This window comes from Lathyrus oleraceus, chromosome 3 (assembly GCF_024323335.1).
Source record: "Lathyrus oleraceus cultivar Zhongwan6 chromosome 3, CAAS_Psat_ZW6_1.0, whole genome shotgun sequence".
NCBI classification, from domain to species: Eukaryota; Viridiplantae; Streptophyta; class Magnoliopsida; order Fabales; family Fabaceae; genus Lathyrus; species Lathyrus oleraceus.
In genome coordinates this window covers 68,672,633-68,696,641 of record NC_066581.1, presented here as the reverse complement: position 1 = coordinate 68,696,641, position 24,009 = coordinate 68,672,633, and the positions used below count along the sequence as shown (strand labels likewise).

Below are 24,009 nucleotides of genomic sequence, written 5' to 3'. Positions count from 1 at the left end.
ATGTGTCCAGAAGATATCAACAACAACATTTTAGTCTTCCTTATTTTTTGTCCAACACATATATTTTCTCTATGAATAAGAGTCAACAACATTTACCATTCCGTCAATGGACTCTTGCTTGCATTGTATGTAGCTCTGACTTTATACACTTGGGTAACACTGATGAGGTTTTCTGGATTTTATCTTTCAAAGTAGAAACTATGTATCGTGGAGCCATATTGTACTTCGTCATGTCATTCACAAACAGTCTCTCATGAACTTTTAGACGATCCAATATGTGATGGTCTTCTAAATCCCTAGATAGTTTATCATTATGCAACCCATACCTAACCATCATCTTCCAACCGCTATCACTCGACGCAAATCTTAGCCTAAAAGTGCATTTCACTTTCATACTATAAATGCCCTTTGAGGATTTACTGCTTTCAGATGTATTCTTCCTTTTATAATTTTCTCCTCTCTCACAATCCATAATCAATTTATCTTTCCTACCTCGTATGCTATTTACAGTATCATAACGAACAATCACAATAATAATACCATGTTGTTTACCAATATTTTATACTCAGGCTAATACTTTAGATCTAGACTCAAATATCTGCCATTTACATCACATAAAAAAATATACTATCAATATCATATAAGGGCGAGAAAATATTTAATTTAAACTTGTCACATAGAAAACATACTACGTCAATGGTGAAGAACTGCGTACAATCATTACACGAATATGTAGACGACCTCGTCGGCTCTAGACCACACAAATAAAATATTTTTTATGTTTTCTGATATGTTATCGAAATTTTTATATATATTTAAAATTTTCGGTATATCGGAAATTTGCAAATTTTAAGAAGTTTTTGGTTTTCTCCAAATTTTTTGACAATTTTCAGTATGAGTTTAAGATTTCTCATGGAAATACCATAGTTTTTGAATTTTCCGTTTTTCTAAAATTTTTCAAATTTTCGGTATAAATGCGTGAATTTTCAAAAATACGAAAAATAGCAATCAAAATTTTTGATATAACTATTGGAAATATCATTTTTTCGATATTAGTAAGAGTGAAAATTTTAGAAAAAAAAGTAAAATTTGATTGATAATAATAGCAAGGGTATTTTAGGAATTTTGAAATTCTGGGGGTGCCAGGAATAAATAGGGAGTAGCAAGTTAAATTCTCAGAAATTTTCCCACGTAACATTGCAATCATAAGCCAGCATAAAGCCCACTACACAAACAAAACAAGCCCAAATCCGAAAAAAAACCCTAAATCTTTGGCAGCCTCAACACCATCTCTATCTATCTTCGTTTCCGTTCTTCTGTTCCACTTCTCTCTCAGAGAGTATTCATCAATGGCCAATATCCCCGATCCAGATATCGATGACGATTTTCGTGATCTTTACAAAGAGTACACTGGTCCCCTAGGATCTGGATCTGCTCAAGAGAAAGCAAAATCAAACAAAAGGTCTAATCCTGGTTCTGACGAAGAAGATGAAGTTCGTGACCCTAATGCTATTCCAACTGGTTTCATCAGCCGCGATGCTAAGGTCTGGGAAGCTAAATCCAAAGCTACTGAGAGAAATTGGAAGAAAAGAAAAGAAGAAGAAATGATTTGCAAACTGTGTGGCGAATCAGGTCATTTCACTCAGGTATTGTTAACTGTGTGATTTGTAATATGAATGGTTGTTGTTGTTGTTGCTATTAGGCTCTGTTTGGATGAAGAACACGTTAGTTAAGCACTTATATCATTGATATGTAACATTACACTCTGGTAGCAATGTTTTGATATTCTGAATGTAATTTGTAATATACATTAGAGTGTTTTTGTATTGACTATTGACTTATTTGAGCTTATCTATTATAAGCACTTCAGCGACCTGTTGGGAGAGCCGAATTAAAATGGCTCATGACATGTCCATGAGCTGTTTTCAGCTTATTTTCAGCTTATTACTTATGTGAAAGTAGCTTAGAAGTAATCACTTATATGATAGACACACTTAAGGTATTTTTGGATTGGTGGAATGTGATGGAATGGAATGAAATGGAGTGGTGTATAATAAGATTACATTTTGCAAATAATGGATAATTTCCATCCTATCCTCTTCAATTTTCATTCCCCCAATCACTCCATTCCATCATATTCTATTCCGCTCAATTTTAGTCCATCAATCCAAACATTGCCTTAATTAAACTCTTTATCAAAACAAGACCTTAGTTGGATAAATGTTTTTTGGCATCACTGTTTTAGTTTAAGGATATTATTTCATTTGACAAGTTAGGGTTGTCTATACCCTTGGAGTAAGGTAAGCATGCTTGATTAGATTGTTTATTCAAATAGGCCTTAGTTGATTAAAATATTTTGTCATTGCCATTTTAGTTGAATGCTATTATTGTACTTGACAATTTAGGGTTGTCCATCTACCCTTGGAGCAAACCATAAGTCTCAAGAATTATTTCAAAGGATACCTGCAAGAGACAAAAATGTAAGAGCACTTTTCACCGAGAAAGTTATAACTAAGATTGAAAGGGATATTGGCTGCAAAATTAAGATGGACGAGAAATTCATTATTGTTAGCAGTAAGGATAGATTAGTTATGGCTAAAGGTGTTGATGCTGTGCATAAGATAAGAGAGGAAGGTGAACAAAAAGGATCTTCCAGTTCTCACATGAACCGATCAAGGTCACCGCCACCACAACGATCAAGGTCACCACCACATCAGAGAAGTCCTGTCAATGCCCGGTTTCAGCGTTCTGAGCCTCAGAGATCTCATTCTACACCACGGAATGCACCCCAGTTTCAGCAAAGGTTTGGCAGGCAAGAGAGGGCTGTCGATGACCGTGTTCGAGAGGACAGTCAAAAGTTTTCAAGAGATTCTCCACAAGGTAGGGACAGCTTAGGATATCTTTATGCCATTGTTAGAAAGCTGGTAATTTCATGTTTGTAGCTTGCTAGAGTTAATTGTTCATTTGTGTTTTTGTGTGGAATTTATTCCTCAAAGTGCTTGCATCTTAATGTTGTTGCTCTTGTGACTTACTTGCAGCAAGAGGTAAGTTCTTAGACTTCAAGCATTATCTCCGTCCCGAAGAGTATTTACTGAAAGGATTGGCTCCAATGGTTTCAGTATGAGATTATAAAGATACTTTTTGAACTAAAGCTATGTTAGTATCTTGAATCAAGTGCAATTTGTTGAATTAAAGAAAATCATCTATGTTCGCATCCTGATTCAAGTGCTTTAACATACTCTTCATTTCATGAAGCTTATGGGAATAGTGGACCTAGAGGTCGTTCAAGCCAGTCAAGATCTCCAAGACAAGCAGCCTCACATGCAGGAAACTCTTATAATTCATTTGATGGGCGTAATCATAACATGAGCACGTTTAGAAATGATGGTTGGGATTCTCATAGGAGAGAGGTTGGTATCCAACCTGCCCAACAGTTTGATCACAATGCTTCACCTAAGACTCTTGAAGAATTAGAGTTGGAGTATAAAAAGGAGGCAATGGAGCTAATGAAAATCCGTGACAGAGAAGAAGATGAAGAAAACTTCAAACACCGTGAGGTGAGTTCATTGGATTGTTTGTTTTTGCACATGTCGAGTCCTAATCAACAGTCCTTTGTTCTTGCACACGACATCTTGCAGAATATTTTTAAAATATACGAAAACCTTTGTCTTATTAAGCATTAAGTCCAACCAAAGTAGATTCATTATCTCTTTGATGATTTTCTATTATCAGTTATGGTATTGGTGGCCAAGTGTTGTATTACAGTCTCACATCAGATTGGACTGTCAATGTCAAAGTCTTGGTTGTGAGATTAATGACTGCCTAAGGGCTCCTAGTTATAATTATTCAGAATTTTGTGTTTTCTCGTGACTTGGTTAGTTTCCAACGCAACTTTTCTGATCTTTATGGACAAGATGTATAATCGGAAGTTTATTTGTTCTCACATTAGTTTTGAATCTAAAAATATTTCAGTTTTGGTTGTTTATTACCGTTTTTTGTAATTATAATATTTTGATTATTGCACAAAGGCTATTAAAGATTTGAGGGAGAAGTACATGAATAAAGTTGCTTTGGTGAGTGCCACACACGCAAAACAATGGGATGAGTTTTTTAAGCTTGACGCTCAGAGGCGTCAACAACAGGCAATCCAGCAAATGTCTCCTGGGTACCGTGGTTATAAACAGCAGAATTTTGCTGACTATGATAGGTCCCCTGTCAATCCTCCTTATGGTGGAACCAATTTACCTTTGGAATCAAGGAACAGGTTCTCAAACAGTACAGAGCCTTCTTATCCTACAAGACCTCATGATAATTTTGGGGAATTTCATAGGCGTGGAGATTTTGCAAAAGCTTACAACCGATATTAAAACTCTTTATCAAGTGGTGAGTTATTCTACTGACCTAGTCTGCCTAACCTACTAATTTTTTATTCATTCAAATTGTTAAATTCAAATCTTGAGGTTCGCGCCTCAACTGTAAGTATGCTATAATTTTACTCAGGCCTCACCCCATGATAATGTAAATGTTGTTGCATAAAAGGGTTGTTTCGTTAAAGGGTTTAATGTTGTAAAGCTCGGAGATTTTTAGTTGACAAACGGTCACATTGCAGTTTGTTATGGTAGATATGTTGAGTGTCTTTTTCAGCCATAGCTTTAATTTTGCTCAATAAAATTTTCAGGGTCCAGATTGATCGAGTATGTGTTAAATGGATGGAAGAAGTTCGTAAGGTAGGTAAGTGTGTTGATTAATCTTAGGAGTGGGAAGGGGCAATCGTTCTGGTTAATGGGTCCAGTTGGTTTTTGAATATTGTTGCTCAGTCATGTTAAGAACTCTGCTGTAAGTTGTGATCCATTGTTTGCTATCCCTAACCGGGAACATGGTAATACTGTTTGGGATTTTCCTAGGAATGAATGAATTTTATGCTTTGTTGCAATCCATATGTTTGAACTTTGAAGCACTTCAGTGGATTTTTGTGGCATGGGAAAAATTGCAGTAACAATTTTCCATACAATTGTTATTGTTGAGTCATTTTTATGTTGATCGCTCCTGTGGATTTTGAGGTGTGGGAAAAATGGCATTAACATTTTTCTAAACAATTGTATTTGTTGAGTAATTTTTATATTGTTCTTGCTAATAATCCCAAGTCACTATTCACAGAAAACCACACGACTTTCATTCAATAATAGCGTAGGAGCTATAGCCCGGTTGTGTCTGAGGGTTATTTGAAAGTTATAACAAAATGGTGTTCAAAAAATCGAACTGAACGTTAACTGAACCAAAATTGAAATAACGTTAACAAATGAGAGCAGCATCATTTATCTCTTCTCTTTTAAGCTTAGAAGATCCTTGTAATGTAGGTCTCTCTCTGTAGGTGACCTGGACAAATTTGATAAATTATTTTCTTGAATTTCATGAATTTGTGTTTTAATAATTTTTTTAACCACCGAAGGAAATTTTGCATAATATTGTTCGTTAACTATAAATACTAAAAGTGAACCAGCCAAAGCAACAACAATTTTGGGAACGTGCCATTTTGCAAACAATAATGCTATTTCGAATAAAGAAGGTATAAAAGTGATGCAAACAAATTGTGGATTGACAAGTTCTTACGGAAAAGATTATGACTTGATAAATGCCAATAACATATACTAGTACATTACATTACATAGTGAAGCACTCACAATCAACACTGATTGAGTTTAGGGAAATAGATTAATAATTAACTACATGTTGAAATTTTAAATTTTATGTCAATCTTTGGTATGCTTCATCAATTTCAACCTGTTTGAAATATGACATCAATTTGTGAGAACTTGAATTATGTATTATACTTATAAGTATACGTGAGAAAAGGTTATAAGATTACCTGATAATACTTGAGCATATCATTTCTTCTTTTTTTCATTGTTGCAGTCACCAATTCTCTTTCCATGTCAAATGGATATGGATCTAATACAACATCTTTGATTTGTTCAAATCCCTTAAGCTGGTACGTTCAAAAGAACAATAAAAGAACTTATGTTATAAGCACTTAATTATACTCTTTATCCAAAGATGGTACATTCACAACCTATACATGTTACCTTGTTTCTCTCAGCAGTCAACTTCAACTCAGACAACACATATTTCTTGAATTGATCAAGGCAACATAGTTCAGAGAAAGGAGCCACATAGCCATTTGAACATGCCCATTTCTTAGTCATTTCTTCATTTGGAACCACTACTGCCACTAGCACTGACTTGAAGCTATTTCCATAAACCCATACCTTACATAAAAACACAAAATTAATCACATACCAATAAAAACCTTTAAATGTTTAAAAAACTATATATAGCAACAAAACAGTGTTGGAAGATGCTGATACTGATACCGTTATTCATCGTTTTTACGATGATAAAGAAATTGCGCCGCAATCAGTATCGCAACACATGTACCGATCGAAATCACAAAAACCTTTACGCGATCGCAACACAACCACGACTGTTATTTAAACCTATTAGTGAGTTTACGAAGATGCTTACATCTTCTACTATTGGAGTGATTCCATAAACATTTTCCAAATGCTCAAGTGCAATATACTCTCCTTGAGAAAGTTTTATAAGATTCTTCTTCCTATCAATAATCTTAACAACACCATTAGGTTGCATTTCTCCTATGTCTCCTGAAGATACAAAACAATCTCACAATCATCTCCAAAACAAAAGTTGAGGTTGTAAAACATGGACATGAAATTTCAGTTCAACCTGTGTGAAACCATCCATCTCTTATGGATTCCTTTGTTAACTCAGGATTTTTGTGGTAGCTAGTGAAAACAGTTTTCCCTCTAAGACATATCTCACCACATGAAGGATTTCCAAGAGGATTGTAACCCATTTCTGGAACTTCTTCTAGCTGTAGTTCATTGTATACAGATACAGGACCGACGGTACCAAGCATGCACATTTCATCCGGATACGCAAGAGTACTTGATCCACAAGTTTCGGTCAAACCTACATTAACCATATACAACGTTAGTCGTAATTGAATGTAATCACACGTGTCAAACATCTGATACGTTTTTAATATGAACTTTGGCCGTGCTTACCATAGCCTTGACATACAAACGCGCACGAAGTAACGCGCAAGAATTCTTCAATCTCTGAACTCAAAGGTGCACCTCCGGCTATGATTAGCCGAACACGTCCCCCTAACCGAGCTTTGACCTAACTCGCCAACGAAACAAGCTTGAGAAAGGTGAAAATTTAAGGAGGGTTTACAAAAGAGGAGAAACAACCTTTCTAAATGCTAATAGATCAGCTAATGGTGATGCACTACAATGTTTGTATCCTTTGTTCATCCAACCAAGTTTGCTGCATAAAAAAAATTATATGTAATGAAAAAATTACACCAACTCATAACATTGTCACATAAACAAAATTTCACTTTAACCAATGATTTTTACATAATTAATCAATTATTACGGAATAGCAACTTACTGTTTGTAGAGCATGCCAAAAACTGCTTTTCTCACTGGATTGAGCTCTTCAACTGCTTTCTTGATACCTAAAACAAATGTTCCGTTAGGTCAGTGCAACAGATAATATCGATAGTGCCAGGTTGGACATTTTTACTCAGACTCGAATCCGTGACCTCTAAATTGTCAACTTACCTTCATAGACCTTTTCAAAAACTCTAGGGACCCCAGCAAACAGTGTCGGTTTCAATTCCATTAAATCATCCCTTAATGCAGTTAGATCCTTCATTCACAAGCAACTCCATAAATTAAAATTTGTGAAACTAAAAAAAGGAAAACTTTATGTATGAACATACTCCATGGTAGTAGCCAACTGAAGCACCCTTATGAAAAAAATACTCCTCGATTGTGCGATCAAGGATATGAGCCAAAGGAAGGAAGGATAAATACACATCTTCAGTAGTCATCTAAGCAAAATTCGATACATATGTTAGAACTCAGAGTATGAGATTCTACGTAAGATGTAAGACATCCTGACAGTAAAAATATTAGGTTGTATCGACGATCTCACAGCAAAACCACTTGACTATATCGACCCGGAAAAATCAAGCAAAGAGAAAATGGCATTTACCTTCTCTTCAAATTGTTCCATGAAAAGATCCATTCCTCGTACAAAATAAGTAATGTTTTCATGTGTCAAAACAACACCTTTAGGGTCTCCACTTGTTCCACTTGTATACATTATTGTGCATATATCATGAGCTTGAGGTGGTAAAATAGTTGATCTGTTTTCTTTTCCCTACAAGGTAATACCAAATTCGAATTATTCAAGTGTCATTTCATCTCCTCGATCGATCGAGAGTTTTGTTGTCTAATGTAGTTTTTCACAATTAAGAGGATTAATTAACCTCAGCAGTTGCGTGCAGAGTTTATACAGATCAATACTAACCATATGTAAGAACTCTTCCCATGAATATGGTTTAATCCCAATGTTGATTGCTTTATCTTTCTCTTCATTTGTTAATGAAGTGAAACAAACCATTGCTATTTCCACACAAAAAAACTAAGTTAAATGAAATATCTTTTAGCACAAAAACGTTGGAATGTCGAAATTATTCTTATTAATCACCTCTCAATCGTGAAGCAGATTTACAATCAGGATTCAAAACCTGAAAAATAGTTAATAAACAATTATATTAAGTAATAAGAATCTCAATTTGCCATTAAATGAAAATGATTCTTACTTGCATAGCTTTCTTATCTTGAACAAATACAAAATCTATTTCTGCATGATCTATGATAAAATTTACAGCACCAGACCCTGCATTTGATGTTTGAATTGCATCAAATCGATCAATAAACACTTGAAAAATCATTTAAACTATAGAGTAAACATATTAATATATTTTTTTTACCCAGCGTATCATAGAGAGGTACACAAATCAAGCTATGAGCACAACAAGCCTACGTTAACATAAAAAACTTTATGATTATGAATTATGATAAAAATTAAATTAGAATGATAGAAGGAACAAAAAAAACAGTTAAAATTTTATATAGAAAATTTGAACCTCCATTGCCACAATCCATTGAGGACAATTTGATCCATAAACTCCAATTCTTGAGCCCTATAATTGAAATTACCACAACTATACATTAAGAAAACTCACCAACAAAATTAAAAAAAAAGTTGTTTTGAATTCAAAGACTTACGGGTTGAGCACCAGTAGCACGTAGAGCAGAACCAATATGCATCACTTCATCATAAACTTGTTTATATGTTTTCCACACATATGATCCAAACTATAATAAAATAAAAATCAATTTCATTATCTTAGTCTACATCACATGAACACACATAAATAATAAAAGTGATATCAGTAACACCATTGTTAAGTTGTACATTATCAGGTTCGAACGTGTAACCTCGCAACTGTATAGGTGAATATCGGAAAAATACCTTTCCATCAACAAATTCGCGCCATCCCAACATTCGGTTTTGAGGATACTTTTTGACTGTGACACTACAATCATTAAAAAAAGTGTCAATATAATGGTTTTAAAAGTCTAATATAACTGCAACTACGACCGCAACCTATATACCTGAAAATATCCCAAGCAGTAGTTAAACGAGGATCGGTCGGTGGAAATCGATGTTTGGATAGAAGGTTGCGATAAACCGGACCAACCGATAGCTTTCCATTTGAACCTTCTCTTCCTTCTTCAACCTTAGAAGCAAAACTCTTCATTCTTGTTTATTATTAGTATGAAACTTGAGCAACACAAGCACTTGTTGATGTCTTACAACTTAGTCTTCATTATGAACATGATGGACGGTTTTATATTACTCCTAAAACAATTTGAGCAATAAGTTTTTGCTTAGAGAGAAAATAATCTTAAAATGTTTCTATAAAAACACAAGATTTTATATATTTGTTTGGTTTTATGTGTACTATTAGTATTCTAATTCTAACTACGAACATAACGTGGGCCTTGCCCGTGGATTTTGCACTTTACAAGTTGTGATTTTAAAAAACAAAAGTGAGTTTACAATTTGGGATTATGAAATAGTGTCACTATCATGAAACCAAACCCTGTTGTCTTAAAACCGAAATGGAAATTCCTGCCCACGAAATATAACCAACACTTACCAAATCAGAAACCTACCCATATGAGGTAGCTTCTTTTAAAGTATGAAGGTAGAATCATTGAGTGGCACACGTTTAAGGGTAGAAATTCAACAATAAATTTTGAATAATCACAAAGAAGATCTTCATACATGTATATTGTAATCTCATAAAATGTAGTGTGACAAATTAGGTTTGAACATATAGCATCAACAAATTTGATTAAGGTAACATATAACTATAGAGGCCCCAAAGAACAATATTGATTAAAACATGGTTATCACATCACCATAGTTTTGTAGTTGTATATCGGTGATGTGTACACGTCCATTATTGTCTAGTTATAGTCGATGACACTCAACACCGATGATCCTTCCTATGTCACATTGATTGAGATAGAGATTCATTTAGTCTAGTCGATGTTTCATAGTAAATATTAAAACTTCGATATTGATATTGAATAGATGGGGATGATCAGTCCCCTTGCTGTAGTAAACTACAACTTGGTTAAAATTCATTCGAATTGAGACGAGTAAAAAGAATTTATTATTTTTCTGATATGAGTTGCAAATCAACAAATCACATTATTTTATACGAGTTCTTGTGCATTATAGTCTACGAAAAGTGTCAATTTAGACCATACAAAAGAATCCAATGACACATTTCAGATTTTAGAATCAAAATAGTGGCCAATAGCTCAAATTATAGAATCCAGACACATGCAGAAACACCTCTCTACATGAGTCTAGATTCTAATATTCAGACTATGCAAAATATTCCTCTACAATGATCTGAATTATAGAATCCAAAATCACCCGTCACAACATAAAATTTCATTTAATTAATAAAAACATCTATAAAATACACCAACATTAATAATAGCCTAAAAAACTCCAGAAAAATGATAATTGAACCAAAAAACCAAAAGGCTATCTAATGTAACAGGTGAAGTTAGATATATGATAATACTCTACACAAAATACAATCAAATCCAAACAAACAAAACGATCATAAAAAATACATCTACTGGTGTGCTCCTGAACTATCGGCCTTCATCTTTACCCTCTTCATTCGTTATGAATCCTTGGTTTTTCTAAAAGTCCATGGGAGAACTTTGTCATTATCTGAGCCTTTTATACTATTCCGCAAGAGAATAATCGACGATCATATCCTGAATGCGCACTAATGAATGAACCAGACTATCCCACTGCCAACCCCATGCCTCAATTGCCTCATAAACTGGTATAGACGACTTTCCTTCCGTGTGAAAATTAAGTATGAATGTGATATCTTTAAAAGTCACCTCATGTAGCCATATGAAATTCCCCAACCATGACGGATCTTGGTGCTTCAATCATTAGGGGATAAAACACAATCTAAATACACAATAAAAATATTTGATAAATATAGGATGAACAAATGATAGGTGAATCAAAAATGACATAATGTCTTGGTCTATCATGCATGTACACAAACTAGCATATTACTCACACAAAAAGGTAACACACCTTGGAGGATCTACATATGACCCAACTAAAAAAACAAACACATGTCATACAACAAACATGTGACTCAGGAATTGATGTAGTTCTCGAATTGAGAAAAGTCTTTGATAAATCTCTGATAATATCCGGGCAGCCCTAAGAAGCTTCTCACCCCAGAGGCATTCTTAAGTCTCTCCAAACTAATCACAACTTCCACTTTCGGCGGATCCACTGCTACACCTCCTTGAGATATGACATGACCAAGGAACTCACTTTAGTCTTCAAGAACTCACACTTAAGTTTCTCAAAGAGTTATTTTTCCCGCAAAACTGATAAAACAATCTTTAAATGCTCCTTGTACTCTTGTGAAGTATAGGAATAAATCAGGATATGGTCTATAAAGATTATCACAAACTAATTCAGATAAGGTTGAAATATATGGTTCATGTCATCCATAAAGATGTTAGAAGCATTAGTTACTTCGAATGGAATTACAAGGAATTTGTAATGACCATATCGAGTCCTAAATGCGGTCTTCAGTATGTCAGAATTTTTCACTCGGATTTGATGGTAACCCAACCGTAAATCAATCTTTAAGAACAACAGGATCCTTTCAACTGATTGTGTAGGCCATCGATCCGAAGTAGGCACTTGTTCTTGACGGTAACTTTGTTCAATAAACGTTAGTCAATGCATAAGCACATCCCACCATACTTCTTCTTCACCAACAAGACCGTAGCTCCCCGCAGAGAGACACTCAGATGGATGGAATGCTTATCTTAACAAATCTTCCAATTGACTCTTCAATTATCTAAGCTCGATCAGCGACATATGGTACAGGGCAACGAAAATCAGAGTCATTCTCGGAACCAGATCAATGGAGAATTCCACTTTGCTTTTAGGAGCTAGAGAAGTGACGTCCTCAGGGAATACTTCAATAAAATCAGAAATAACTGGAATTTGTAAGACATTCATCTTTTCACTCGAATCCACAGTGAGAATCAAGATGAAGACTTTTTCTTGCTCGAACAAACAATTTGCCATGTTAATCTTACCTTCCAAAAGAGTGGTCACTACATCCTCTAAAGTAGCTTCATCGGTCAGAATAAAGATAGCATTTTCCTTACATCCGATGTACACAGAGTTGGGAGAGAGAAAATTCATTCCATAAACCACAACAATCTTCTTGAACGATAAACATATTAAATAAATCAGAAAGATGCGACCATTCATCGACATTGGAAAATTTTCACAAATCCATTAGGTCCCTGCGCTACTATCTGTAGCGGTGGTTACTATGATCTGAGATGAAAATAAAATAGCTTATAGTCCAAGGATTTGCACATACTTAGTTGAAATAAATGAATGAGGTACTCCACAATCAAACAAAACGAATAGGGGCTGATTATGCCAGTAACAAGTACTGACAATCAATTCACTGTTACCCTTGGCCTTTTTAGCATCCAAGGTGTACACCTGACCGACTCTCTTTCCCGCGAATTCCTGAACTTTATGATTTGGACAATCCCTTTCCATCTAACCTTCTTCTTGGAATTTATAGCACCAAAATACTCCTATTTGACATCTCCCAAAATGAGGCCTCTTGCATGATAAACACTATATAGATTGAATTGACCTCATGCCCTGCACTTGCTTTCCCTTTGATGTAGAATTCTTGGGCTTCAATTGACTGCTAGCTCTACCATGCTCTTTATGGCCTTGCCTCGCGTGGTATATTTTAACCCAAATTTTCTTCAAGTTGTTCTCGACAACATAACATTGTCGTATTAGCTCGACATAGGTGTTGAAATGTTTCTAAGCCACACTGAACATAAATTGATTTATCTTCCATCGTTCATCTGATGCATTGGAATAAGCAGCCATATCCTCGAACTTTTCGGCATACTCCGTTCTGGAGTTGTTGAATCTCGAACTCCTTTTGAGTCCTCAAGCTTTCCTAAAAGTATTCATCCAAGAACACAACCTTGAAGTGTTCCCAGTTGTAAGACCCAAATTTTGACCCCTAAGATCCCTCATGCCATCTCATAGCTTTGCATTGGCATTGGGATCACACCTTGGTATCCTTCTCACCTATCATTCATTGGGTTTGCATTGGGAGAGGTCACCATACTTTATTTTCCTTTGCTTACTAACCAAAATACAAAAATATGTCTTGTATAGCTTTGTTTCTTTTGTAGGTAGTGTGTGTGTCCATTTGTGCCTCACCAAGCTCACAACTAGGGTTTGAGACCCTCAATGCAAGAGATCAAGCAAGCAAAGGTCCATATTAGTTCTAAGAATCATATATGGATTCCCATGTGCTTTCTTTGTCATTTTGATCAAGAAGTCATCAAGAGTTTGAAGCTTGTTTGTCAACGAAGCCCTAATTCATTTAGGTATCTTGTGTGCCTTCCTCAGCAAGTTTCCTCAATATTTGGTCAAATATATCAAGGGATACTTAATTTTTATATCATCTTAATAATATATGATCCTCCATGAGCCCCAAAGAGAAAAGTAACTTCAAATGTGCAATTTGATTCTAGGAAGTTGACCAGAAAAGTCAACTAGTCAAATCTAGGGTTTCCTAGACCCTACCTCCTACAATTTGTGTCATATGAAAATGATTCATAGAGAAAAGTTACTCTTTATGACATTAAAAACAACTTTCATGTTTATATTAAGAGCTAATTTTGCTTGGAAAGTCATTTTTCACGGTGAAAGATTATATGTCATTTTGTCTGTGCCCTAGATAGAAGGTCAACTTCTAAGAACCATAACTTCCTAAATTTTTATGATATGAATATGATCCAAGTATCATGATCAATTTCAAGATGTTTTCTTCAAATTTTCTTCTTCGATAAAGGTCAAATTCTACTTACAAGGTCATGTGCCATGAGGAAACATTATAGGTCCATTTTGGTCCTCATCATTGAACAAGCAATTTGCCTCAACTTCTAAAATCCATAACTCTATCATCCAAACTCCAAATGGTTTCAAATTGGTGATAAAATTCAATATAATTGAAAGGTATACAACTTTGTAAAAGGAACCAAGTTTATTTGAAGCTCACGTCAAAAGTTATTCAAGGTGGAAAGAGGGTACATTTGACTTATAATTTAGAAACTTTTTAAAGTATGTTTGATACCTCCCTATTCAAGGTCATAATTCTCAATGTTCCAAGCTTCAAATTAAAAAGGTCACAACATCAAAGCTGTTCCTCATGGAGAGGGCTTTCCAAAAAGTCTAAGATCACATCATTTGGACAAGAATTGGGGACTTGTGCATGAGTTCTTTCATTGTCTTAATTTGGCAAGTATCAAACTTCAAGCATGGTACAAGTTTGCATGGCCTCACGTGATGACCTCAGTAGCATTTTTGGCACGAATTTGAGTGGATTACAATCATCATTTGGGCTTGAACATGCGCCCATGCACCCATGCACCATGAATTACTATTTTTGGTTCAAATTTGGAATGGTGTGGAAATCAAGTGCTTGGCCTATAAATTGAATTGCTTTGGCTCAGATTGAAAGAGGACCCTTGCCCAAGATTTTCCAGCCATTGTCATAGCCTCACTCTACAGAATACCTTGAAGATTTCTTCGAAATCGAGGTTTTGTTCAACTCAAGATTATGAACAAAAACACTAAGGATTCATTGCCATTTTCATTCCATTGGACTTCTGCAAGCAAGTGAAAGAGAAATCAAGTGGAATTGCATCAAGAATCAAGCTCCAAAGCTGCTTCCTGAAGGTGATTTTTCTCATTTTTTATCTCTTCGATTCTCCCTCAATTCTTAAGATCTGGACTCAATTTTGTGATGGCTGAAGTCCTACCAATGTAGGCAATGTTCCTAAGTTGTTTTGAGCTTGAATCGAAGCAACTCAAGTTGAGCACTTCGATTTTCATCTCCACTTTTCTAATTATAGAGTGAGAGATGGAATGAATGGAAGTGATATTCGTGATCCTTGCATTTTTTCTCTTTAAAATGGTATATGATCTGACAAGTCCGGCGGCCTTCACCGGAGAAGTGATGTTCTGGAAACTTTTGATTTGACCAGTCCGGTTCCCTTCATTAGAGAAGATGACCGGAGCTAGGACTTCGATGGTGTTGTGGCGTGTCCCTCACCCTCTGATCTTCGTTCCATGTTCTAATTTGGACCATTGCTTCTGATTACCACTTGTGTTACGCATTGACCGTGGTACATGATGGAGCGCGTGCTGGCAGCCATCAGATCTACCACCTCAATTAATGAGGGAGATCTGATGGCCCGTGTTTTTTCCTTTTATTTTATTTTTCTAAATTGATTTTTAAATAGGATTTTCTCCCAAAACTTATTATAATTTTATTTTTAATCCAAAAATTATGGGACCAACACCAAAAATTCACAAATATTTCCGTCTTCCCATTTTTGATTTAAAATTAATTTTTGAATTAAGTTTGACATTTTTGGTGAATTTTTTGATTTTTAAATTGTTTTAATTAGTCTTTAATTACTTCTGACTTTTCAAAAATGCCAAAAAAATTAGTCAATGGTCCTTTGGCCTTGCTTGACCTATTATAAATCCCTTGGCCATTTCTTTGTTGTTTTGAAGGGGTTTTAGGTTTTTGACCTTTTAAAATGTATTTTCTTCATTTTAAAAAATGTTTTAAAATAATTTAACTGATTTAATGTTTTGTTGAGCTTTTGTATTGACTTTATGTTGACTTCACTTCTGTTTGGCCTTGGTATTGGTTGAATTGGACCTTAACTTGGTCAATACCATTTGATTTAAAGGGTTGATGAAGTTTGAACTTCATCCCTTAAGATGAATGAATGGTATTGATCAAGTGAGGTTCATCCCTTGAACAATTTGGGATCCTTTCTATCTCATATCTCCTTCTTCACTCACTTCTTCCCCTATCCTCTCATGGCCAATGACTTCTCGTAGATCATGTGCTAGTTTATTCATCAATAGCCTTGTGTCAGATGAATCAACATGAGCTTGATTGAGATAGGTCCATCCCCTCTTATTTTTTGTATGTGGTATGCTTTAGGAGTTTGGTCTTGGATACCTTATCTCTAGCATGCATCAGATAGTTGTGACTTCAAATAGTTGTGACTTCTACATAAGCATGAAGTAAGTGAGATTATAAGTCCACAAACCTCTACATAAACCCTAAACTTCATTAACACCAATATTATTATTGACCGGCCTCAGATAGTTGTGACTTCTACATAAGTCCAATTACGGTTGCTTAACATAGCGCTAAATTTGTCCCAAAGGCAATAACATTTTTGTAAGTGAGATTGTAAGTCTCCTATTCCTCATGGTATTGTGTGAAAATTTTGCTCCTTTTTCATTTATGAGAGCTAGTGACATACTTGTTAATTTTATCCAAGTTGGAGCCCTTATCATAAATGATGTATATGTTCATATTTTCATGCTTGTGAGTGGATGGTTGAGTATTCTCCAAAAAGGGACTAAAACATATTTTCTTCTTCCACTAACATTCACTAACGTCTCATTATACTGACTTTATTTTAATGTCATTTACTTCATGATTTTATTTCTTGTTATTTACTTTATGCTTTTATTTTAGTATCTCATATCATATTTGATCTTTGCCCACTTGAGCCTATGTTTATGTTTCAGTTATTTTCACTTTGCTCACTTGAGCCATTACTTTTTGTGCTTGTGCTCTTGTTTGTTTGTGGTCCTAGGACCTTAAAATACTTAACAAAAAACAAAAATACTAAAAAAACATTGGTGGACTGTTGGACCTCTGTCTGTGACTTGATCTGGACCTGTGGACTTAGGCAACATCCCTGAGCTATGGAAGAAACTTGACCAATGCCATTAATTTGAAACCAAAAACATGGCCAATGCCATTCATCTGATACAAGTTTGAGAGACTCCATTGGGTTTATCTGACATACTCTTTCTCTTTGTCCAAATTGTTATTTTGATCTTATTGTTATTATTTGATGTTTCCTCTTTAAGTATGTTTCAAAGGATTTTCCATCTGATACATCTAAAGGACATTGAAGATTGCTTGCTTTGGAGTGCTAGCTTGGATGTTTGGTTATCTTTATTTGATACCATTGAGTTTCTTATTATTGCTTGAATGATTATGGCTTTGTTGCTTGCTTAACAATCCAAAGGAAATGGATTTTTATCTGACACTATTGTCTTGTGGATGCTTCCCATGGGTTAGATATTTTCAACTCTAAACTTTTAATCTTGTATAGGATAGTCCCTTCATCTCCTCCTTCTTCTTCAATTTCAAAATCTCCTCCTCATTTTCAAAAAACTTCTTTGCTTGTTGTTTTTCAACTTAGAATTGCTTTAGTGAGTAGAAACCTTGGCCTTATGCCATTGATTTTCAAACTATTTTCTTAATCAAATTGTAAAAAGACTTAATCATATTGACTTTATTTTCAAAAAGACCAAAAAGAACTAACAACCTCATCTAATCATTTTGGCCATTTGGTGCCTTTTTCCTTTTAACCTTTCAAAAAGAAAGTATTTAGATTTGATTTACCCTTGGTTGAAATGTAATTCTCCCATTCCATGATATGTTGAGTGTAAGACTTTCCATTTATTAGGAGTTAGTGGCATACTTGTTGATTTAATCCAAGTTGGAGCCCTCCCTCTTAAATGTTGTAAAGCCCTCATTATCGATACATGTTTGGTTGAGTATTCTCCCATTGATAACAAAAGATATTTAAGCTTTTGTTAAAATCAATCCATCCATCTTTAAATTTTTTACCATGAACTACGGGATTTTGATCCCTCATTTATGTTGGTACATAGGCATAAGACCAAAAGTCTTACCATACACACAAATGTAAATAATGAATTCTTTTCTCATCCTCTCATTCTATTTTTAAAAACAAACATCTTTTTCAACCAAAACACTTACACACAAAAAGGGTTCCCTAGGAGTACCTAGGACACTTTGGGTGCTAATACCTTCCCTTTGTGTAACCAACCCCCTTACTTGTAATCTCTGACATTTTATTTGTTTTGATTTGAAAACTTCTTATCTTTGGGTTTTGTTCGTAGTTTCTCCCTTTTACTTTGGAAATAATAAAATCACGGTGGCGACTCTGGTTTTATTGACGTTGAGTTAACTAATAGCTCAATGGTCATGAATTTACCGCTACAGAAGAAAAGTGGCGACTCTGCTGGGGAGTAGTCCCAAGTGGGTTTAGCCTACTTTTTGTGTGTATTATATTTGTTGGCTTTGCTGGAGTTATTCCTGAAAGAGTTGACTTGAGATTCCCCACTCAGTGGATACACCTTTGGAGTTACTGATGTCACACGAGTAAGCCGTGGATAGGCATTACTTTCTCTGACCTAGGAGTCCGAGAAGTTGAGGACCATAGAACATTTAACCCAACTTGGCCTATTTAGGACGTAGTGCAGAGATTGTTCAAGTGTAAACTTGATAACAGTTGTTACACGATACTATACAATGCAAAAAATTTAATTTGATCATTGGAGCAAAGGAAATGGTGGATTGGATCACAAGTTATGGCCTTGAAAAGTTGAGTACTTGAACATGGTTCTTAGGGACTTGGTAAAAATTCCAAATTCTCCATTTTTGCCCCTTTTGCAAGTAACCTTGATTTTCTTGATTAAACTTGATCAAATGACTTCATTGATCATATTTTCATGATCCTTGACTTGAGAGGTCCATAGTTGACCAAAAAGCTTAAAAGTCAAACTTTGATTTTAGGCATCTATTGACTTTTCATCAGTTGTGTTCAAAACTTTCATCTGTTCATGAACCTAACTTCTTGAGCCATTTGAATTATATGAGTGGGTTATGAGGACAAATTTGAGGACCTTGGATCATGCCTAAAACCACAGGATCATGCTTTGGTCAAAGAGTCAACATTAAGCTGATTTTGACCAAAACCCTAATTTGAGTACCAGATGAATCGTGGCTTGATGAACTTGAATTAAGGTGAGTACAAACTTTGATTGTTGATGGAGGGAGACTCTTGATCACCTTGAGATATTTATGATCACACTAAGCCTTGATTGACCCATCCCTTGAACTTCTTGATACCAAAACCCTAACTTACAAACAAAATAAAGCAAGACATATATTTTTGTATTTTTGTGGGGTTAGCAAAGCATAAGGATATACACAAAAGTATTGGATGACCTTGATGTTATGCAAATGATACAAATGATAAGGGATCTTAGGGGTGAAAATTCGGGTATTACAAATACGCAGTATCATTCCTTTCTCATCCAACAATGGACAACTGCTTAAATGAGCTTTCCCTATTTTGCCTTCCAACGGTCTTATGCTTATGCTATATAAGTAAGACTTGGAGACTTGAAGAAAAACGTCGGTGACATAATATTTTAACAAGTCTATTTCTTTGTGAAAATCTATCATTCTTTTGTACATAGTTTTTCTCTATAAGTGTTTGTTATTCAAATGTGTAAAATCTTCTTGTATATAAGCATCTTGTAACACACAAAATATTATTCAAACAGTTTGTTTGATTCCTTAAGGAGGTCATCCTTAAGAAGACAAAGAAGGTTGTTATTTGTGAGTCCTTAAAGAGACTAGGGTATAGTTGGATCCTTGAGAAGACAAAGATGATTATTTTTTATGTTTGTTGTAACCTATTGATTATAGTGGATTAAGTCCTTGTGTATAAGGAAAAATCACCTTGGCGGATGGACTGAATTAACTTTGAGTTTCAAGCGAACTAAGATAAAAATACTTGTGTTTTTATCTCTTTGTTATTAACTTGTTGGTGATGTTCTTGTTTTAGAAAAAACTTTTGCTTGTAAAACCCAATTCAAACCCCTATTTCTTGTGTTTTTCACACCTTCAAATAAAATGTATGAGAGGAAGGGAAAGTGATAGGTAGAATGGTATTTTGTCCTTTAGTGGATAATTGATCGTTTTTCCCTTATCATTATCTCATTTTCCCGAAAACACCATTTATCAAGTTTTTCGAATTGTCGTCATTTATCAATTAGTAAGGATTAAGAGAATTCAGTAAGAACTAGTCTCACCTTAGCTTACTAATTACTCAATTTGTCTAAACATACAAAGAATATAGCATTTAAAGGAATATGGGATATTTCAGGTTTGACAAAAAAAATTATCTTAAAGTGGCTTGAAAAGACTAAGATTTTTATACAAACATTGTCTCGGCGTGTATAGCAAATAGAACCAACAAAAATATCACAATTCTAGAAAATAAGTTGTTGCTTAGATGCATTCAATTAACAAGAAAAAAAGTGAAATCTTATAGCTCAAGCCTTACTTGTGTAGGTAAGGTTTTTGGAAGTTGAGTATACATCAGTTAGATATCATTCTTCACCGTTGTCTATAAATCTCCATTTGAAACTTCCATAACAACTGAGTTCTTTTTATTTTATCTGGTGCATGGATTCATTTTTTTGCTCTTGTGGTATCATTGAAAAATATATATTTTTTTTACACTGAACAAATATTAGAATGAAAAGTGGTAAATTAATTTCAAGAAAATAATACAAATTAATAATAATAAATAGGCAAACTAGCAAATTAAATCATACAAATCCGTGAGTTGCCTATAACACAGTGCTTCTTTAAAGTCATTAGCTTAACTGTTTTATTTTATAATCAGGTGATTCCTTTAAATTGGTTAGGTAATTGCTAATGATAGCGAGTTGCATTAGTTGTTTTCCTAAGAAGAAATGTTTTAAATGTGTAGACATCACTGGTAATACAAGAGAGATCCTAATATATGAAGTCTTTCCTCCTTTGTGTGGTTTACAATTAGCCATATAAGTAAGTTATGACCTTTTATTCGCAGGAAACAAATGCTAATCTGAGATCTCCTAATCTACATTCTTCTCTTTTTTTTAGTAACTTCAGAGTTCTCCAACTTTAAAAGATAATTATCTATCCTATTTTTAACTCCCTTATTTTCTTTTATTTCCAAATCAAATTCTTGCAATAAAAGTATCCATTCAAGTAATTAAGGCTTAGAATCCCTCTTTGTGAGTAAATACTTAAGCGTTAAATGATTTGTAAACACAACAACTTTAGGACGAACTAAGTAAGAGTGAAACTTTTCCAAAGCAAATAATATCTCTAACAACTCATTTTTAGTAGTTAAATAAATTATTTGATTTCTATTAAGGATTTTTCTAGTGTATTATATATAGAATGGATTTTTTTCGTTGGCCTACCACCACTCTTACCATATAATCAGTTGCATCACACATAAGCTCAAAGGTTAATTACCAATAAAGAGCAATGTTTATGAGCGTAGTGAGCCAGATTTCTTTAATGAAAATAATAATTAAAACATTCATTATCAAAGCAAATATCAAATTAAAACGATCATTTAGGCAACAACCACACTTAAATGATCAAGGTCTTTGTTGAGTTTATGTTTCCACACAAGCCGCCCAAGTCAGTCATATGAGTTCCTTGCCATAAGAAGTAACTTCTAAAGCAAGCATCAATCCATATGAGCTATACTTCATATCATAAACCCTGCAAATACACGAAACATTTCCTCCACATCCACTTCATATCTCTAATAATATAGTTCTCATAATATTCCTTTTCTCAAACAAAATTATTATTCCACACACTTCAAAGTCCATATTTGGTCCTAATTAGCCTATTGCATACAATTTTCAAACACACAACGAACAATAACAAAGCACAAAAATCTTCATAATACAAGCACTTGCAATATGAATATGCAGACTAGCAAAGTAAGATGAGGCAATCAAATTATGTAGCAAATCATTGACATGTAAGGCCAAGGAGTAAGGGTAAAAACATGGTGCTACTTGGACCAAGTTTTTTAAATGAGGAGCGAAGGTAAAAATGCAAAAATTGCATCAGTAAAAATCAAGTTTCATTGGACCACCCAAGACTTCTAGAAGTTTAAGTCTCACCACAGACAAGTTTTTCCCAAATTCCTACTTTACCTTAATCATTTCTTTTATGATTGAGCAAAAGGGTCCCCAATAAGTCTGGTAAAATATCTGATCACTAATGGATTAGAATTCCCTATAGAATCCAGCTCATTAAAATAAAAAAGCTCACATGTGTAGAATCGTTTCACTCATTTGAGTGCTTCTAAAATATCTCCTATTAATAGAAGATCACTTTCACCAATCAAAGGAGGAAGCGATACCTACTGAAACTCTGCTCAAATTATTCCCCATACATTCACACAAAGCTCGTGACCTAAGATTCACTGAGTCTCATACTGAGACTCACCTGAATCGAGTTATTTTCCCCCATTAGCATTAACCAGCAGTGGAGAAGAAGCAAAGACAGTTTTTGGAAGGACAAAGGATAGACAAACCACAATACCTGAGCACTTGCACGTTGCCAGAGTTTGAACGCGGTCACCGGAGATCACCTTAATCTGGTTAGGTAACCATTCTTCTCCTTTCTCTGATGTCTTGATACTGTTGTGAAGGTTTTTTCCCCCTGATTGATTCCCCTATGATTATTTCTTTGATTGTTCTTCCTTTGCTATTTAATTTCTAGGGTTGTGAGATTTGGACTTATTTTATGAAAATACGCTTTTTTTGTTGTGTTTTGATGGTTGAACCCTCCCCAACGATGATCAGGTTCTTCGTCATACTTGATCTCCTTTATGTTTGAGTTGAGTCAGGGATCACATGACCTTGTGAGAGTTGGTAATGGTGACGTCTTTGTGGGATTCGTGGTTTTATGTGTGATAGAGCAATAATGTGTAGCACTAGCTCTACTGGTCATTGCCTTCAATTGGATTTTCTATGGTGACCCAGGTTTGAGAACTCATGGAGGAAGATGATGAATTTCATTTTTGGACTTGTAGGGCCCCAGAAAGATAATCTTGTTAAGCTATGGAAAACAAGATGCATCTTCTTTTCAGTAGCCTAACAAATAAGAACTCATAATTAAGCGTGCTTGACTTGGAGTAGTATTTGGATGGATGAACTTCTGGGAAGTTTCCTGTAAAATGTGTGAGTGAGGGAAAAGCATGTTGAAAGACCCATGTTGGTTTGTGGGGTCAGGCGGTAATCCTAAAAGCGGTCTGGAGCGTTACAAATGGTATTAGAGTCAGACCTCTCCTAGTACGATGTGGTTCGGGGACGAACCAAACAGAAGTTGACATGCATGTAACACCAGAGACCGAAGAGGATGGAGAGTAGATGTAGCACTCGAGGCCGAATTCACATCGAAATGAGAGATATCCTGAGGTTGTGTAGATATGAGAGTGCATGGTTGAAGGAAGGGTTATATGGATTTATTGATACTATATATACCAATAAGATGCATCTTCTTTTTGGTAGCCTAACAAATAAGAACTCCAACCGGAATCTAGTGAGCATGTAACACCTTACGTCGAAGAAGGTGGATAATGAATGTAATGCTCAAGGCCGAAGAGGGAGGATAGTGGTCACCGAATTCACATCGAAATA

The 24,009-nt window shown here is 34.9% G+C and overlaps 2 protein-coding genes across 2 annotated transcripts; one reads left to right on the top strand and one right to left on the bottom strand.

The window, feature by feature from the left end:
* The first annotated feature begins 1,271 nt into the window (after nucleotides 1–1,271).
* Nucleotides 1,272–4,933, top strand: LOC127132596 (uncharacterized). Its single transcript, XM_051061552.1, has 5 exons — nucleotides 1,272–1,646; nucleotides 2,406–2,880; nucleotides 3,256–3,557; nucleotides 4,029–4,383; nucleotides 4,679–4,933. Exons 1-4 carry the CDS (start codon nucleotides 1,350–1,352, stop codon nucleotides 4,365–4,367), a joined length of 1,413 nt encoding a protein of 470 aa, XP_050917509.1. The 5' UTR covers nucleotides 1,272–1,349; the 3' UTR covers nucleotides 4,368–4,383; nucleotides 4,679–4,933.
* Nucleotides 4,934–5,588: 655 nt separating this feature from the next.
* On the bottom strand, nucleotides 5,589–9,852 carry LOC127132595 (long chain acyl-CoA synthetase 1). Its single transcript, XM_051061551.1, has 19 exons — nucleotides 9,558–9,852; nucleotides 9,415–9,478; nucleotides 9,168–9,257; nucleotides 9,026–9,082; nucleotides 8,870–8,918; nucleotides 8,699–8,775; nucleotides 8,584–8,623; nucleotides 8,404–8,498; nucleotides 8,086–8,253; nucleotides 7,811–7,921; nucleotides 7,650–7,737; nucleotides 7,477–7,543; nucleotides 7,275–7,350; nucleotides 7,086–7,203; nucleotides 6,745–6,990; nucleotides 6,523–6,662; nucleotides 6,084–6,266; nucleotides 5,867–5,986; nucleotides 5,589–5,781 (listed from the first exon to the last, which is right to left on the bottom strand). Exons 1-19 carry the CDS (start codon nucleotides 9,701–9,703, stop codon nucleotides 5,746–5,748), a joined length of 1,971 nt encoding a protein of 656 aa, XP_050917508.1. The 5' UTR covers nucleotides 9,704–9,852; the 3' UTR covers nucleotides 5,589–5,745.
* Between the last annotated feature and the right edge of the window lie 14,157 nt (nucleotides 9,853–24,009).